The sequence below is a fragment of the Cuculus canorus genome, chromosome 10 (genome assembly GCF_017976375.1).
Source record: "Cuculus canorus isolate bCucCan1 chromosome 10, bCucCan1.pri, whole genome shotgun sequence".
In the NCBI taxonomy this organism is placed as follows: Eukaryota; Metazoa; Chordata; class Aves; order Cuculiformes; family Cuculidae; genus Cuculus; species Cuculus canorus.
In genome coordinates, this window is record NC_071410.1 from 17,708,825 (window position 1) to 17,727,094 (window position 18,270).

The window sequence follows — 18,270 nt, forward strand, 5'->3', positions numbered from 1 at the left end:
GATTGTTTTTAGGTAGCATGTCTACCTGGGACGGTGGTTGCACCCAGACCAAAACTGTGCTGCCAGACTCCATCAGCAAAACACTTCTCCCTAAGATCCCATCTCAATCTCCCCTCTCCACCTTAAAATCATTCCTCCTCATTCTCTCCCTGCACTCCCTGATCCAGAGCCCCTCCTCAGCTTTCCTGGAGTCCCTTTCAGGACTGGAAGCTGCTCTAAGGTCTCCCCACTGCCTTCCCCTCTCCAGGCTGAACAACCCCAACTCTCCCAGCCTGTCCAGGAGGTGCTCCAGCCCCTGGATCATCTCTGTTGCTTCCTCTGGACTCACTCCAACAGCTCCATGTCCTTCCTGCACTGAGGACTTCAGAGCTGGATGCAGGGCTCCAGGTGAGGTCTCACGAGAGTGGAGCAGAATTCCTTTGTCCTGCTGGTGCCACCTCTTTGGATGCAGCCCAGGACACAGTTGGCTTTCTGGGCTGCAAGTACCCATTACCAGCTCACACTAAGCTTCTCATCCACCAGCACCCTCAAGACCTTCTCTTCAGGACTGCTCTCAATCCATTCTCTTCCCAGCCTGTAATTGCCCTTGAGATTGCCTTGACCTGGGTGTGCAGGACCTCTCTCAAGCAACCTCAGTACAATGAGTTTGGAAATCTCAAGGAGGTTAAGTTTCTCTCTTCTATAGGCCCATCCCTTCGTAACAACGAAGTAAAGCAGTCTTCTCTCCCCTACTGCATCCTACAACGCAAATGAAAATCACTGTTCCATGCTCTGCTCATCAACGGAGTCTTGCACATGGAGTCACAGTGGAAGACAATTAAGCTCTGCCACGCATTAGTTTAGAGTTTGCCAAAAAGTGAGGCTTTGTATACAGAAGAAGCTGTTCAGGAAGCCGGGTCCTATATATTAGCACAGCGCCACGGCCTGCACATGCGCCACAGCTTCTCCTCTAGTGCTCCCTGCACGTAGTGCAGCATTGTGCTACCTACCTCGTCAAATGCCTTCCAAATATTTTCAGTGACCTCACACTTACCTGAACACCTTTCAAGTTGTGTTAGAAAAGTGCCAAATCCATACAAAAACCTGTGTCCCACCACCACTCCTGCTGGCTAGCAGTTTAAGCAAAACTGTTTCATGTTTTGCTTTTTGAAACAAGACAAGAGGAGACGGTTTTAGTGAACTTTGCAAATGCACCTTCTGCTTCTCATAATGTCCACCAGGGATGGGAACTAAACCCATGAGCGAATTAAATGGGGAGACCTGATGAAATTAGTATCCAATTTTATCTTGCATCAAGTATCTATTGAAGTAAGATTTATAAGAAGATAAAGACTTATTTAAAAATCTAATAAAATAACCTAATAATAATGTATCCTTCCACCAAAACAGTCATTTAATTAGTGTTTCTTTCAGGGCACTTTTGGTTAAGTGTAACATTTAGGTGATAAACAGCATCACTTTGTCTCAATGCAACTTCAACCTAAGAGATTTGAGATGAAATGCATCCCAGTGGAGTCTTGCTACTGCTTAGGAAGGTAGGCTTCAACTCTATATTTGTAAAATCCTATGTCCCCTAACGAGAAACAGAAATAGAACATGGGAAATTTAGACATTTCCCAGCTTCCATGGGATCCCTAATCTTACATTATCACTCCCTCAACTCTGTCACAGGAAGAACATTTGCTTTCAAGTATCGCCTTCCCTATGAACAAGAGCATGTGATTTTAATATTACAGGTGACTGAAGAGAAAAGGAGTAAAGTGCATTTTTTGTAAGAGTGGCCTGGCAGGCTGGCATGGATGGGATCCTTCCAGGCTAGAACATCTACGCTACAGAGCACACACCCAAATATAGAGGGACTCTGAGAACCTAAACCCATGCTTTTTGTTTCAGTCCCAATGCTGTGTAATATAAATCCATACCCAGCAGATAAGCGGACACCTTTTTCAAGTTGTTTCTTACATGGGTGTATATTTGGGTGTGTGCTCTGTAGCGTAGATGTTCTAGCCTGGAAGGATCCCATCCATGCCAGCCTGCCTGCCCATGAATTGTGTAAGAAACATGTAAGACATGACGGCACTCTCATTATGAAGAGCAACCAAAACAATTGTGCTGCCATCACACATCCCAGTGCCTTACTGACTACCGACAGCAAACCTAAAACTTGAACTCTCAGCTGCTGATTTAGGAACTAATTTAAGAACTGATTTAAGAAGTTTTGATTTAAGAACTAACATCTGGAAGGTTTATGCATACATATAAACCTATCACATCCCACATGCGAGCACACACACATAAAGCTCCCAATTTCATTCACACACATTCCACTACCCAAACAGATCATAAGAAAGAGAATTTTCACTTCATTGCATCTAAGTGCTTAGAGATCAATCCATATAATGCTATGGTCTGAAAATACATTCCTTTAAATATCTTGTAGACTACAGTTGCCTTAAACTGCAGATCTTTGTATTAATATTTAGCCTTATAATTAGGTTATAACACAAATGAGCTAAAAGCCAGTCTGACTGAGGGATAAACCAGGAATAAACTTTGAGGTAGCCAAAGGGATTAAAAAAAAAATTGCATGCTTTAAGAACTCACCTGAGAGCTTGAGTCCTCGTTCACCAACCTGAGTGTTGTAACCATTTGGCATTCGAAGAATAGCATCGTGGATCCCTGCCAACTTCGCTACTGCATACACCTCTTCCGGCGTTGCACCAGTATTGCCATAGAGCAGGTTGTAATAGATGGTATTGTGGAAGAGAACAGCATCCTACATTTATGGAAAGAATGTTTTATGTAAGAAACCATGAACAATAGTTTAAAAACAGTCCCAATTCATGAAAGAAATCAATACAGAACAGCTTATAATTTTCTACAAAGACTGACAGTAAAGGCATTTGGGAAAAATTCCTTTCCCAAAAATGAGATTAATACATTTTGTGTCCTAAATATGTACGTTAGGCATACTTTGCTAACTTATTATGGGTGGTAATCAACTATAAAGCTAAATCACTTAAAACTGGAGGCATTTTCCCATGAAGAGGCTTAAACACGTTTCAGAAACTGGATCAATAGGATGATGCACATAAAAACATTTCCTGAGGGGCGGGGAAGAGCAGAACACAGCATGGTGACTTTCAAAGGAGCTAGACAATATGCTTGCCTTATGATTGGCCTTCAATTAGCCACAGTGCCAGAACGCTGATAATTTCTATTAGGATATGCTATGTGGAGAGAACGAAACACAGCGTACCTGAGGTACAACTCCTATTGCCTTTCTCAGACTTTCCAAACTGACATCTTGTATGTTCTGTCCAGCAACATAAATATTTCCTTTTTGAGGTTCATAGAAACGAAATAATAATCTCACAATTGTGCTTTTCCTGAAATTGAAAAGAATTGAAGATAAAAATTAAAATTGCTATGTTTCTGGTTTGCCATTTATTATCTCCAAACAGAACTAACATCACAAACCAAAATAATAAAAAGCACAATGGAAGAACAAGTGCGTTTAAGAAACAAGGTTCTGCAGCATTGATTGGTATATTTAGTCCATTTACCCACCCTGACCCACTACCTCCTACAATGGCCACTTTCTTTCCTGCAGGGACTTCAAAAGACACTCCAGCAAGGACTTTCTGCCCCTCGAGGTATTCAAAATGCACGTTATCAAAGGTGATGGCAGCAGTCTGAGGTGTGATCTGCAGAGGTGGAGCCAGCTCTTTGTCCTGTTAAAGAAGAGTGCAACTTACAGGCTGCCTCGGGAAACATCTCAAGCAGTTCAACAAGCCAAACAGCCCACTTCCCAGCTCAGAAAAAGGCAAACAGACACTCCAGCATGGGTATGTTGAAAATAATTATAATCCACCACTAAAGTGAAATTGGTTTGTTTCTGCTTTTCCCCAAAGAAGGTAAAAATTTCTTCTGCAGTAATAAATTCTGCATAATTAATTACCAACAAAAATTCAAGCACAAGGCATGACTACTTTAATTAAAAAAATCTCAATACAAATACAGCTTCTATGAAACAACTTTTGCTGTCACTAAAAGGTTCTGCAAGCAAAAAGCAGTTCCTATTACACTAACTGCACTTCAATAGAAGGCAGAACAGCATCCTTACACAATACCTCTTTCCTGGATAGAAATTAAACCTGGATAGAAATTAAACCTGGAAGGTAACAAACAGGGTGAAATGATGGCAATTACCAGAAACAAGCCCTAGTAAGTACCCAGATACGTTAGGAAAATAAGCTACTACTTACTTTAATTTTGGTATCTACACTGAGAAGTGTAAACAAGGTATTCATATCTATAAGTGCTTGTCTTGTCTCTCTGTATACTGTTCCCAGGAAGTTTAGGGGAAGAGAAAGCTGGAACAGCAATCCATTCACCATCACTAAATCTCCAACAGAAAGGCTACCTTAAGACAAAACGGATGCAAGAGAATAAGAACACTTGAAGGGCTTTCTGGTTAGGAAGCACCAAAAGATTTTAAAAAATAACCCAGTCAAGATGTGTTTATTTTATCCCATTTCTAAACCCAGATGTTTAAACACTAAACAAAACGTATCCCTAGAAGATCAGGTTTTACGTAGGAAGGTGCAAGGTGCCTGAAAGGAATGGCGATGTTTGTGTGGAGTTCACCAACAAATTAAAGCTGTAAAGGTACGTGGAAAACAAGGCAAGGGGCACATCAGGAAATCCACAGAAAACACTGTAAATTCCACAGAGAGAAACATAAAGGGGCCTAAATAAGTTAGAAGAGTAGGAACTAACACACACAAGCAAGAATCCGTAAAGAATCTTTAAGTACGATTACAGACAAATCTAAAGGCTAGAACTGCCACGATCAAGAGAAGCCTTTCACACTGTATACAGCGCATAGTTAGAAGCTCAGCTGAGAGCTTAGGGTGACACACCAGCTAAAGGTAAGTGACAGATCAGTTTAGCTGAAACAGACCCAGAAAGATGATTTAAAGCTGCGTTTCAGTCATCTGGCTTAAAGGTTAATTCTCTTAAGGACAGCCACAAACTGCACCTACCGACCCATTCATTCACAGCATAATTCTTCTCAGTCCCAACATCTCTTAAAAGGAGAAAAGCAGATGCAAGAAATGCAATATGATAGAAAGGTCTACCCTTCAAGCACATCTGGATGCTAACAGTGTTTAAAGCCTCATTATCTTCACCCTAACCACGCCGCCCTCCCCTCGCTTTAGCTGAGCCTCCTCCCGAGGAGAGGCTTGCGCTGTGTCTCCCTAAGCCAGCAGCTTTGACTTCAGGCAGCAAATCAGACAAATACAGATGAAAAACTAACATATGCAGACAATTCTTTTAACTATCTGAGCTTACTAATCTAAGGAAAGTGAAGGACACTAGTAACAAACTACTGGAGACAGCATCCAGGATCAGAATCTTGCCAACATGGGAAGGAAGGAGGGCAAAAAGAACAGGCCTCTGCAGCACGTCCACGTAAGTATTTGTATTTATACAACTGTTTTTCACAATCTTTCAACAAAAACTTCCTGAAGCTACATTTTCTTAAGATCTTTCTCTTAACTGCTAACCTTATAAAATGCTTCTAATAAAACCATACCGAGATCTATGGAGAGAGAGAATGGGATTAATAACACCTTAAGAAGCAGAAATACTCTCAAAATGAACCATCACATCAACTGTAAGTTGATTAAAATTAACATCTCTTATGGGTGAATTAAGGTAAAGGAAAGTCAATTTTAGCTTATAGACAGATGAATTACCTGCAACGATTCCCTGGCTGGCGAGCACCATGATGGCTGTTAAGCCAACGCTAAATATCGCACTCTGTCCAAAGTTGAGCAGAGCTAAAGTAGAGGTAGTCTTCAGGGAGGCATTTTCATACGTCTTCAAGAATCCATCATACCGTTGAGCTTCATATTTTTCATTATTGAAATACTATGACACACAAAAATAAGAAACGTGACATTCTCAAACACACCAGACTGGACTTCTAACGAGGTTAAAAGTTCCATATAACATGCTACAAGCACAGATACACACATGGCCCCTCTTTAGCACTACTAACAGCTAAAGAGAAAAGAAGATAAAATATTAGTGCGTGAAGTTAAAAACCATGAGCCAACCCTAGCACAGCCCCCACTGGGACAGGAGATGTGGAGACCTCTGCCATCCCCATGTTCTAATAACACTAGGTGTCTGTTTTGCAGAACTTCTACCCAATCAACATCCAAACCAAACACCAGCTGCCAGAAGATACTGGCAAAAAGGGTTACTGTCCTCTGTGTATGAGACCATCCTTGTCTTGATGATAGCAAATCATCCAGAGCAGCACTTGTCACACAGTCGCTGCTTCTGGGTCCTGCTTCGCAGCTAACTCCATGGCTTACCTTCCCAGCTCCAGATCTCCAATAAAAAGAAGCATAAAATAAGCACACACCTGGACCATTTCAAAGCCGTCCCAGGACTTTTTAATAGTAGCAGCAAAAGAACCAACAGAGACTTGCAAAAACTGCAATGGAGCGCTACAAACCACAACAGGTAACGCAAACGGTACACGTGGTCATTTGAGAAGACAATGCCACATGCTGACCTTCAGAAAACAATTCTGCAAACAAATGAAGAGAAGCTTCTTCCAGACTCTAAGTTTAAATTCTACATTTTCATTTTCACAGAACCGGATGGGCAAGGCAATTCAGTCGTAAAAGAAACTTCTCGCTCTTTAACGGTAAATAGACTTTTTTCCAGCCCCATTAACAACTTTCACGCTACTCTGTCAACATCCTGTAGTACTCTTCAAATTAATAAAGTTAGAGAAAATATGCTATTGCTCAAATACGCAGCCTACAAAAGATGAATCTTACGACTCACTCTCCTCAGGCTGACAGGAGACAAAAAGCCTGGAAGGAAAGATTGTTCTTACCTTCACAGTCTCATAATTCAGCAGTGAGTCAATTGCTGCATTTCCTGCATCATTATCTGCTTTGTTCATTTCTATTCGAAACTTAGTCCTATAAAATGAAGGTTTAATACAGTCAGGAGTTCAGGCTGAGATAAGAATGCGTACCCTGACGGCTCTGAGGGCAGCCTTACCTCCACTGCGTGACTCCTATTGTGAATGCTGCATAGGCTCCCAGTGTCCCCAAGGTCACCAAAGCAAACTCTGCACCGCACTTGTGATACTGGAGTATTTAAAAGAAGAGGGAAAAAAAGGTCATAATTTTCAAAACATCACCGTTGGCTCAAAATGATGACAGCACAGCACAAGCCAAGAACTCTGCAGGTCACTCCCAACACACTCCTGGTTCTGAACAGCCCAGGACTAAACACTGGCACGAACTCAAATGGGAAGCAGTGAGGACAAGGGTGTGGATAAAAAGGGGTGGGCATAACCAAGAAGTAGGCATAACATAATACTGGAAAGTCACTTTGGCCGCTGTGAAACATGAATGTTGCTGTTATCTCATAAAGAAGTACGTGTTTTCACGCTTTTTGGGTGGATGTTGAAAGAAAACCAAAGACTGTGAAGGAAGAAATTGATGGCCTTGCAAAACAACTTATGACACTTGTTCTCTCCTTCAGGGTGCATCAGGGGAGAAAAGATGTAAGGAGACAAATTAAAGCCTGGAGGCGGCTGGCCTACAGCCAGCTTGATTTGCAACTTCCAAAGGTTATAAGATTTAACCCAAAACCGACAGGGGGTTTAGCTCACATTGTTACATTCAAATTTGATTAAGTCCTCCTAAAAGGAAGGGGACTAAACAAAAGATTCTTTCTTTTAATTTAGGCTAAGCTACATAATCAAGATCTAGATTTTAGCATATAAATATCCAAGGATCGTGATTTCTAGGACAGTAGGCGTGGCTCATAAAAGCAAAGTTTAAAATTGAGCTTATTATTGAGCAATTGAACTTGCAAGAAGGAGAAGTCTGTTTTCCAAAAACATAATTCTCACTGTTAAGTTCTGGGTAAGGACAGACAAGCCCTCAGAGGAGTGCCAGCAACCACTCCTCTTCTGTCCTCAATACTCTAAGACACAACACACCCAGACATCTGTATTCCAATTCCTCAGTATTTACCAGGTAGTTCTGACACTGGTGGGCACATTTGACTTCTCCGATTTCATTTTTCCAACAATTCTGAAGGAAAACAGTTAAAACTATGCACACAAACACCACTAGCTGCAGACAGGCAGTAAATGTGAAAATAACCTAAATTAACCCAATTTAAGGGATCTGATATTTGAAAATGATGGATTGCTCTCCTTCATAGGAGTTGCTTTAACAACCACCTTGTACATTCAATTATCAGTACTGGCAGTATTATTAATACTCAGTCTGTGCTAGAAGAAAATCAATTTATTATTCCTGAGACAATTCCAGCTCAGGAAGAATCACCACTCACCAGAATTCCACTGACCAGCGCCACTTCGAACATTGTAGGTCCCAGATTAAATACTAAAGCGCTCAGAACAAAACTGATGCCTCTTGTTCCTCTGTCGATGGTTTTTGAGAGAGCTCCAGTTTGCCTACTTAGATGGAATGCCAAATCCAGGTTATGAAGGTGAAGAAAAACATTCTTTGCTATCCTTCTGATTGAATTTTGAGCCACTTTCCCAAATACTGCATTTCGAGCCTCATTAAATAATGCTGCCCCAGCTCTTGAGATACCATCTAAAAAAAGATGAAAAAGTTCACAAAATGAAAATAATTACATTTCTAACTTCCCTTCATGCATGAAATTACATTAGACTCGTTCTTTATATATTTTCAACATTTTTAGTTCAAAGTAATTTATACTTAATTGGTCCAAAAATTTATGCTATTTTTCATTTATAAACCATTGTGCACACATTTTAAATCAATTTCTTTTTCAGCTGGTTATAAGAAAGGGTAGGATTTACAATCAAGAATCATTTCTATAAGCATTATTTCATTTTTTTAATTGGAATACCAGAAGCAAGGTCACAGAACACTGAAAATGGACATCAACAGAACAGCAACTCAGAAATAACCACCCCAGACACTTGGCAGTACCAAGGTCAGAAGCTCCACCAACCCACCCCCTTCCTGAAGAGCGTTAACACTTGTCGACAGGCTCAGGAATGCCACTTACAGCCAACGAGGACAGCAGTTGCCACCGTTGCCACTGTATGTGGTGCATCGCCAAGGTGGAGCACGTTTCCAGATACCTGGTTGAGGTTGTCCACTGCATATTTAAACATGAAGGGAACCAATATATTCATGGCCTGGAAGCACAAGAACACCACATGCATTAATACAGATATCTACGTAGCACAACTCTTTGCTGAAATTATTTTGTTCTATTTAGTTCTTCACCACTCTACACGGGTGAGATGGCTCTCCATTTCAAGCACAACATTCTCCATACTATGAGGTCTTTGATTCTAGGACCGCAGGCATAATTAGTCTCTCACTGGCCTCTTTTAAATATCAGTTGCTGTTCTAACCAAGCTGTACAAACTGTGTCCAGTTTTGTAACACTAAACATAAGGATGTGGAGCTGTTGGAACAGGTCCAGAGGAGGCAATAAAGATGATACGAGGGCTGGAGCACCTCCCATACAAGGACAGACTGAGAGAGTTGGGGTTGTTCAGCCTAGAGAAGAGAAGGCTCTGAGGAGACCTTATAGTGACCTTCCAGCACCTGATAGAGGCTACAAGAAAGCTGGAGAGGGGCTGTTCACAAAGGCTTGGAGTGATAGGATGAGTGGCAATGGGTATAAACTGGAGAGGGACAGATTTAGACCAGACATAAGGAGGAATTTCTTCAACACAAGAGTGGTGAGGCGCTGGCACAGGTTGCCCAGGGAAGCTGTGGCTGCCCCATCCCTGGAGGTGTCCAAGGACAGGTTCGATGGGGCCTTGGGCAGCCTGAGCCAGTGGGAGGTGTTGGCAGTTGGCAGGGGTTGGAACTGGATGGGCTTTAAGTTCCCTCCCAAACCAATTTTATGATTCTATGACACTACATGCAAAGGTGCTTAAACAGAAGCCGAGTGCCCAGGCCTGCAATAGCAAGGCTTGGAGACGAGTCGAGCAGTAGACACCGCATGATGCATACCCACAACGCTACTCAATTACGCCATCATCACAGGTTCTTTGCTCTTGGTGGCACTGGCAGCGTGCAGCATGAACAACTACTGCTATAAAAGAAACAACTCACCAGACGTTAACACTGGGTCACTCGAGATGTGTTATATCACAGCTCCAGCAAAGTCAAGGAAAAGTTAACCAATACTTTGTCTCTTCTGGCTGTTAATACCACCTTAACATTTAACTAATGCTCTCCATTTGCAACATCACTGCAAACACCAATACCAACATCAACCCTTGTGCTTGGCACAGCAGCTTAAAAGCCTGCTCACCAGTCTGTAAGACACTAACATTACTTTAACAATCCCAGCTGTCGAACAGAACACCAAAGCCACGTCCACAGCCCAACATACAGGATCTCACTCGGTATTTCCGTATGGGCACCAGAACCCAAATATACCTCCTCAAACCACGGTGCTGTCTTCCATAGGTAAAACGCAGGATGGCCAGGCAGGTAAAGAGACCAGTTTCAGTGTTTCCCACTTGCACAGCAGCATGAGAAAACACTGAAAATCTTCAAGAAACCACTGTTACATTATTACATCACATTTCCTATTAACCAGAAAAAAATTAGTCAAACCTCATATAATTAATAGAATTCATTAATTCAAATTGCTTCTAACTGAAGATTTGAAAATAAGGTATGCAAGTTTAGCAGTTGAATAATGCTGTGGTTGGAGTTTCTGACTTCAGCTCAGTCTTGTCTGAGTAACTTAATTTTCTGAAAGCCAACTGCATGGTTTTTTTAGACAGTGTTGTCTCTAGCAATAACAACACAGGGCGCTGCTATGCAGAGGCCATTGCCCGTACTTATTCCTACGGTAACCAAGGCCATCCTCAAGCTTTCATCATCATCATCATTATTATTATTATGGTTATCGTTATTTCATTAAATCTGTAGTTTTAGTTTCCAACACGCAAGTCTTTTTCTTCTCACTTTCCTCTCCCCTTTTCCTGGTGTGGTAGGGAAGGGGACTGGGAGCCCAACTGCTCAGTTTTAGCTGCCGAAATTGGCCAGGCCAGAGCTAAATCATGACAGTTTTTTGTTGTCCAGCGTGGGGTGGCGAATCAGGCCAAACAACTGTGACGACCAACAATCTGATCATCATGGCAGATGTTAAAATACTTCACAGTGAGGCGACTTTGCTTAAAGTTGAGGGGGGGTGTGTCAATATTTGGGAAAAAAACTGTGGGTAGATGACAAACTCTGGTATCAGAGAAGAAACAAAAACCCAAACCGGACTGACAAAGCTATTTCAGTGCTGTCCAGTTAGATCTTGGTTGGATTCAGGGATGTCTGTTGGACCTGAAAGCCCAGTGAAAAACCTGTAAATTGAATGCATAAAACCAGGTTCTGAGCAAAAAAGAGTAGTTAAGGCTTTCATTGCTTCAGTCCAGATTCAAGCTGTACAACAGGCTTTTAGTAACTCTGATAACAATCCCAGTACTGAACATTCCCAGTGTTACAATTACTGTAAGGAGCAGAAGACAAGTCCTTCGCCAAGAGGGGAAACTGGAGTTTTGAAAACACGTCTCTGAACTAGAGAATTAAAGACATTTTTAAAGTTATTTTTAACCTCTTCTGTTTCCTTTTTGTAAACACCATTGGAGGCACAAGTTTTAAAGGCAGATGAGGAAGGAATCCATTTTCTTGTCTCCCTTCCAAAATATACTAAGCTGGAGGAGGGCAGACGAGAAAAATGGATTACAAAATTCTTCATACAGAATCATTCAGACATCTCCCAAAAGGAGACAGAGGAGACCTGAGTGCACCCAGGCAAGGGTACGACTGGTTAGCTTGTGCCTGAAAGAACACAGCTGGAAGATCAGCTCCTGCTTCAAACATATCCAGTGCATGCCTGAGAGTTGTCCAGCAACAGCTCCCCTTCTATTAGACAGGAACTGAGGACATCTCCATTAAAAGAAAGGCCCAAGGTCAGCACTATCTGCAAAAAGCCAACAAATATCCTCAGAGCAGCAGCGTACAGTAACAGCTGACAGCTTTGATTATGTGACCCGCTCAGACCTTAAACACAAAGCCAAAGAACTGAGAGCACATTAACAGTGATCTGGAATCTTGACAATACTGGAATTCCAATCCGCACTCCCTCCCCAGCAAAATCAAACCCTACTTTCCCCTCAGAGTTACTGAAACCTGATTTTTGGGGGGCATTTTGTTCTTAACAAAGAGGAATACACTACCACGTGTGCTAAAGTGATGACCAACGTGACAGAGTGCAGGTTCTCCAGGGAGAGACTGCTCTGTAGAAGACCAGAGTGTCGTCATGCAGACTGGCTTGATTTGCTGCAGATTCTCACCAATCCCTCCGCAGGGATCTCACTCTTCAGCAGACTGTGCTGCACAGCAGGTAGCTTAGAAATACAACTACAGAGATATTTTAAAGTCCATTTAAAGAACAGAGAAGTTCTCCAATCGCTATTAATTTAACCGGTAACAGCCTACAATTTTGCAGAAATGTCTTCTTCTGTATCAATGTAATTCTCCCCAATGGAGTTTTAAATGAAATTTAAAACCTGGTCTCAAGTTACAGTTGTCCTAACTCCTAGAGGGAAAGCCTGAACTAAAACAAAGCGGCAGGGCACTGCCTTGCATCAGCCGTCAGGACAGCCTGCTTTCTAGTCAGTTAAATAAAAACTTAATCTTACAAAGTTTACTGCAAGAGAAAGGAGAGGCCATTATTAGAAATAGGCCTTTCCTACTCAATTTGTTCAGTCAATGAGATCACACCCCCATTACTGGAAATGAAATTTCAGCCTCCCACACAAACTCAGAGCTCGGTCTCTCTACCTGGATTTGCTGGCACAGCACAGCGAGCGTTACAGACACCTCAGCACGCTGTGGAGAGCAACTGTACGAAACAGTTGTTGTACGCCACACATCTGTACAGGCTTCCCTCCTTTTCTTCATGCCTAAGAGTCACATAACCTAAAAGACTCTTTTAATAGAAATGTGTACACTTTCTACTTATCATTTGGAATAAATAGCTATCCCTGCCTGAATTTATTGGAAAGCAAATACAGCACCTACAAAGTCATCCCATAGTTAACAGCACGTTAGACTGCAATGCATCTTGCTTAAATGAGCTTAAACATGGCTTTGACTCGCTGCACTGTTTTAAGCTGACAATGCACCATCATCTCTGTTCCCTTGTGGGACTGTGCTACTTCTAAGGCAAACAGGCTTATCTCTCGTTTTGCTCTTCCCAGTATTTCTCATTTAATAAAGATGATGAATTAGTGACAGGCTGAGCCTCAACACAATAAAACTGGGCTGCACTGAACTCTTTTGCCAATAATTCACAGAGAAACGTTGACATGAAGATGACTGAATTTATCTCTGGACCAATATAAACGTACACATCCAACAACTGCATTTGTGGAAATAAAAACAGAGAACACCATCCCTTACGCAAGAAAGGCTGCTAAAAAAGCTACAAGATGAGGTTCAAAAGAGGGCAGAAGCACTTAATGTCATGACGCCTTCTTCAGACTTAATGAATCGGATTTTTGCCATTAAGAGAAAAAAAAAAAGATTTAAGCATACCTTTCAGCTGAAAGGTCTCAAAGCTAATGGTTCCTAAAGGTTTATTGCAATTGTCCAACTGCAGCTGAGCGTACAAACAGGGCTCAAATGCCAAGATCATACCCACTTAACTGCTTAGACAGATTTCACTGGCTTTGCACACACACAAAACGTACAACCCACACTTGTGCCTTTGCTTCCTGAGCCAAACAGCGCCTTCTCCTGAAGCTTACAGGGTCACCAGAAACACAGACGGGCTGAAAGATTACTCTTGCTCATGAGGAACCCACAAACAGGCTGGGTCTGTGACCAAGAGGCCAAAACCCATTAAAGGCTGACAGAGTTGCACACGATTTGGTCACATTTATGTGTTTAACCCAGCCTCGCAGAAGCCCAAGCACTTCTTTCTGCTTGTGCCACAAAACAAAAAGGGAAGAAACAGAAAAGGAAAGTAGCATTTACTGTACACGTGGTCTCTCACAATTGCCCAGTGAAGAAGACAAAAAATAGGAAGGAGAATGTGGAAAAAAAAATCCAGTTATGTAGAACCTGTGCAGGTCGATCTGCATCTGACAATATAGATATTCCTTGTGTACTCCTCTCACCTGTCTTCCTGTTGAATCTTTCAAATCGCACACTTCTAGATAGCCTATAAATATTTAGGATGAAAATTTAAAGCTTGTCATAATACAACAAATCTTCTAAGTGAAAAAAAAGACTTCACTAGCCCTGAAGCAGACTCCATCCTGTCAGCTCCCAGTCATAAAAAGCCATACAAACGGCTCCCTTTGAAGGGTAACAATACTAGTAGTGGTTACATGCACACAAAAAGGAACCAAACGTCACAATAATTTGTTCATGACAGGCAATGGGCCTGCAGAAAGAGCCAAGACAGATTGTAACTGCAAGGGTCTTCAGTAGCTGCACACAAACTGGCTTTTGCTTTAAAACTGAACTTCGCTGAACTGGAAGACTGACAGAGAAATAAGAAATAAGACAATTTATTTCTCAAGCAGTAGGACAAGGAGGTACGATCTCCAGCTCTTTTGTGTTTTGTGTGCAACCAACCCGACTCAAACTGGATGTGAACTCCTCAAGCTTTTCCCTGTGGCAGATCATTCCATAACCTACCTCTCCTCCACAGTTTCTCTGGAATAAAACTGTTGCCATCCTACAGCCTCCGACTCAGAGTCACCATTTGGATCTGCTCTTCTAACTGGAAACTTAACTTTAGAAATACAGAGGTATAAAACCTCAACAAACTCTTGTCAAACTCCAATGAAAGTGAGCGAAAAGCCCAGTATTCCTTACGGGGGAAGGCAACCAGCAGCAGGGATCAGGACCACAGAGCTCTCTGCAAAACCCCTAACAACAAGCAGCCTTCAGACAAAATCCATGATAAGGGTGTAAATCCTTCAGATGCAGCCAAATTCATAGTGAACAAAGAAACAGGGCCAAGACTGCAGTGAGGAGTGAGATCTGCTGGCAGCTTTGCGCCGACACAACTGCACAGCAGAGAAACCTTAGCGCACTGCTTATGTGCTCGATCAAGTACCTTGCAATTAACCTCATGAGCAGCAGCAACAAAGGGCTCCCAAATGAGATAACGAGGAACAGGATTATACATGGTGCAGGCAAGCTACAGGTAAACTAATTTGTATTTAATTTTCCCTCAGATAAAGTGACCTTTTGTTTGTTCTGCAAGAAAGGCAGATGTTCTGGGCTCAGGACAGCCTGACGGTAGCTCTGTAACGAACCGCGGTTGGATGTGCCACAGCACCTATGGGCATACCGAGGGCACATGAATAGGAAGCGATTCAAAAAAATTTACCCTGCAAAGGAAGAGTGGGCACAGCTCAGGTGATAAGGAGTAACTGGTAAATTGCAGTTATTCAGTAATGCCTGTGTTTTAATGTAGCTCAGCTATGACAGAAACTGAAGAAACCCAAGAACGCTAGCCAAAGACAGCCAGGAGACCACCCGGAAATCTTTCATCCAGGCAGTTGTAACATACACTCTCTGCAGAGAGTTTGTGGTGCGCTTTCCACATGAAATCCTTGTTTTCCAAACCAAACATTCTCACAAAAGCTTCTGCTTTAACAGGCACCTCCTAAAACCTGGGCAAAGCTCATTAGGTTTTCCACGCTGCTTCTAGGAAGCCACTCTAGACACCAAGGCTTCCACCAGCCTTGTACAGAATCTGAAGGAGGAAATTTAACAAAACAGTTAAGAAAAATACCATTTACTTCTCCAAAGAGCAATTAAGAATCTGGTTTTGTGACACAGGGAATTGTCTCTCTCTTCCAGTGGAAATTTAATAGCTCTGTATTACACCAAATACAGAGCTCTTTGCAAGAGTCAGGCACCCTGGCCATCAATTTTGTTTTCACTACACTATAGAAAGTGCTTTAAACATCAACAGATTTCCTAAAAGCAAGGTACAACGCTGTCACACGCAGGGTTGGATTCTGAATTCACCTTCTTCACCACAGTCACATAACCCTACAAACCAGGAAAGTAGAGAGAAGACAGAAAATAAAAAAATACTTCAAACTTCCTTCAAAACTGCACCAAGGTCATTTCCCACATTACGAGTAAGAGGCTTTAAAAAGAGAGTGATTAGAAGAACTTTCATATCCAGGTGGAAAGTGAGGTATTCTTATAATAGGAGTGGATCACAAAACCTCAAGGAACCAAGCACACACCATCAGTTAACTACTGTCGTGAAGGGAACCTGCACAGCATACAAGGCCAAACATCCGAGCATCTGCATTTGGAACAGGCACATTTCCCAGATGGTCTTTAAGTGTCACCAAAAGTATTGCTGCATGTTTTATGCAGGCCCAGGAAAAGGGTGGGGCTTCACTTGAACAGACACACTCTGCGTGTTGTCACCTGTGTTATCAGCAACGTCTGAAGAGCAGCACAAACGAAAATATCGACTGCAGACAGGACCAGGCAGCGCCTGATAGACTGCTCAGAGAGCTGCAGACAAGCGATTGGCCCTTCCTCCACAGCTCAAATGAGCACATTTCTCTTCCAAGTACTCTTCTTTTAACACCCATAGAGCTGAAATTTGTTTCTTCTTCCTTTTTCGTGACACAGCAATGGTGCTGAATGCCAATAAGCTGCTGGTGCAACTAGCTGAAGCGCTAAAACTCTTTGCTACGCAGTACCTACCTCAGCTTATCCCAGCAAGATATGAATATTAGCTTTATGTGTGGTTAAAACTGCCATACTTACAAGTCACCTAGTTGAGTCACAGGTCTCAATGAAATTTACTCCCAATATTTTGCAGTCAAATATTTCCTTTTGTTTTTCCACCAAAGCAAAACATTTTTTACACAAAGCCAACATTTGCTCTTCTGAACTATTTCTACAAGGTTTACACAAACTCTGAACTATATCCTCCACTGACCTGTGGAGAGCTTTTGGAAGCCAGTTTCCTAACAAGAACAAATTAACACTAGTTTTGTGGCAGGCAAGGGTAGAACATACCCTTTCAAACACTGAACTAAAGGTAAGAGCTGCCTCCATTTCGTATTCAGAAGGGTACAAGAGAAATCCTTTGAACAGTTCAATTCAAACACATTAGACTGTTTCTTTCACATTAGGACAACAAACAAGTCCCAACACTAGAAATTCCACTGTCATTTCACAGAAAAAGCTAGAGCTCAAATCCCCTTTTCCACTGCATGGCAAGAGTAGTGAATAGATAACAACACAGCACCCATGTTCAGAGCTGAAAATGGACACAGAGCCTTGAAGAAATCCTGTTTGACATATACAGCACCACCCGTGAAGATCTGTCAGCAACCTTTAACTTGCATTTATCCCCTTTCCTGTAACTGATGATGTAAATGATTAATTGGCAATGGAAAATCCAGGATGAAACTAATGTGAGCAATGGAAATAAAAATTCTGGTCATCATCATCACCTCCTCAACTATGCACATGCACACGAGCACCCTGATGAAAAATACAAGCTGTTACTTCTAATACTCTATGCTCCTCAAATGGAAAATAGGCATCTGAAGACTGGAAAAGCCCTTAAATGACAATAAAGACAATTCCTTGCAGAAACCCCAGGTGAACAGGAACCACTACCATACAATGAAGTTTCTGCTCCTACCTTTGCACTGGCTAAAAAGCCCAGTGAAATGGCTACTCTGGTGCGCAGGTCTGGTCTGTCCTTGGGCCACACATAAGACAACATCGCTCTGACAATCTTCTTGGCATCGATCTCTTTCAGCTGTTGGGAAGAACAGAGGCATTGCGTTACAAACAGATCCCCAGAAGCAAAACAACAGCACAAATAAGAATGAACTTTATACGCATGCATCACTTCTGTATTTATTTGACAGAAATGGACTCTTCCCAATGCTGGGGACCAGGACTTAACATTTCAAGTTGTCACTTTTTAGGTTCAGATCCACGATTGCTGCTAAAACACGGGAACTGTTTGGAATTCCCATGTCCCCAAGAGTGCCCGGACAGCCGTCTGGAAACAGAACAGAGGGAAAACCACAGTTCTCCACAGCTGAAACAAACGAACTGAACCTTCGCTATGATCTTCTCCAAATTTCTGTACAAAATGCAAAGGCTTGGAATT

The 18,270-nt window shown here is 42.1% G+C and overlaps 1 protein-coding gene across 1 annotated transcript in view; it reads right to left on the reverse strand.

Annotated features, from left to right (window-relative positions):
- The window catches only part of ABCB7 (ATP binding cassette subfamily B member 7), a 41,213-nt gene that overhangs the window by 7,329 nt on the left and 15,614 nt on the right, over positions 1 to 18,270 (reverse strand). The window contains exons 4-13 of the mRNA XM_054075722.1: positions 17,791 to 17,910; positions 9,118 to 9,250; positions 8,407 to 8,675; positions 7,096 to 7,184; positions 6,926 to 7,013; positions 5,766 to 5,940; positions 4,269 to 4,426; positions 3,571 to 3,734; positions 3,260 to 3,389; positions 2,605 to 2,776 (exon numbers count right to left, since the gene is read on the reverse strand). Coding sequence (XP_053931697.1) covers positions 2,605 to 2,776; positions 3,260 to 3,389; positions 3,571 to 3,734; positions 4,269 to 4,426; positions 5,766 to 5,940; positions 6,926 to 7,013; positions 7,096 to 7,184; positions 8,407 to 8,675; positions 9,118 to 9,250; positions 17,791 to 17,910 — 1,498 coding nt within the window. The remainder of the gene's footprint in view (positions 1 to 2,604; positions 2,777 to 3,259; positions 3,390 to 3,570; positions 3,735 to 4,268; positions 4,427 to 5,765; positions 5,941 to 6,925; positions 7,014 to 7,095; positions 7,185 to 8,406; positions 8,676 to 9,117; positions 9,251 to 17,790; positions 17,911 to 18,270) is intronic.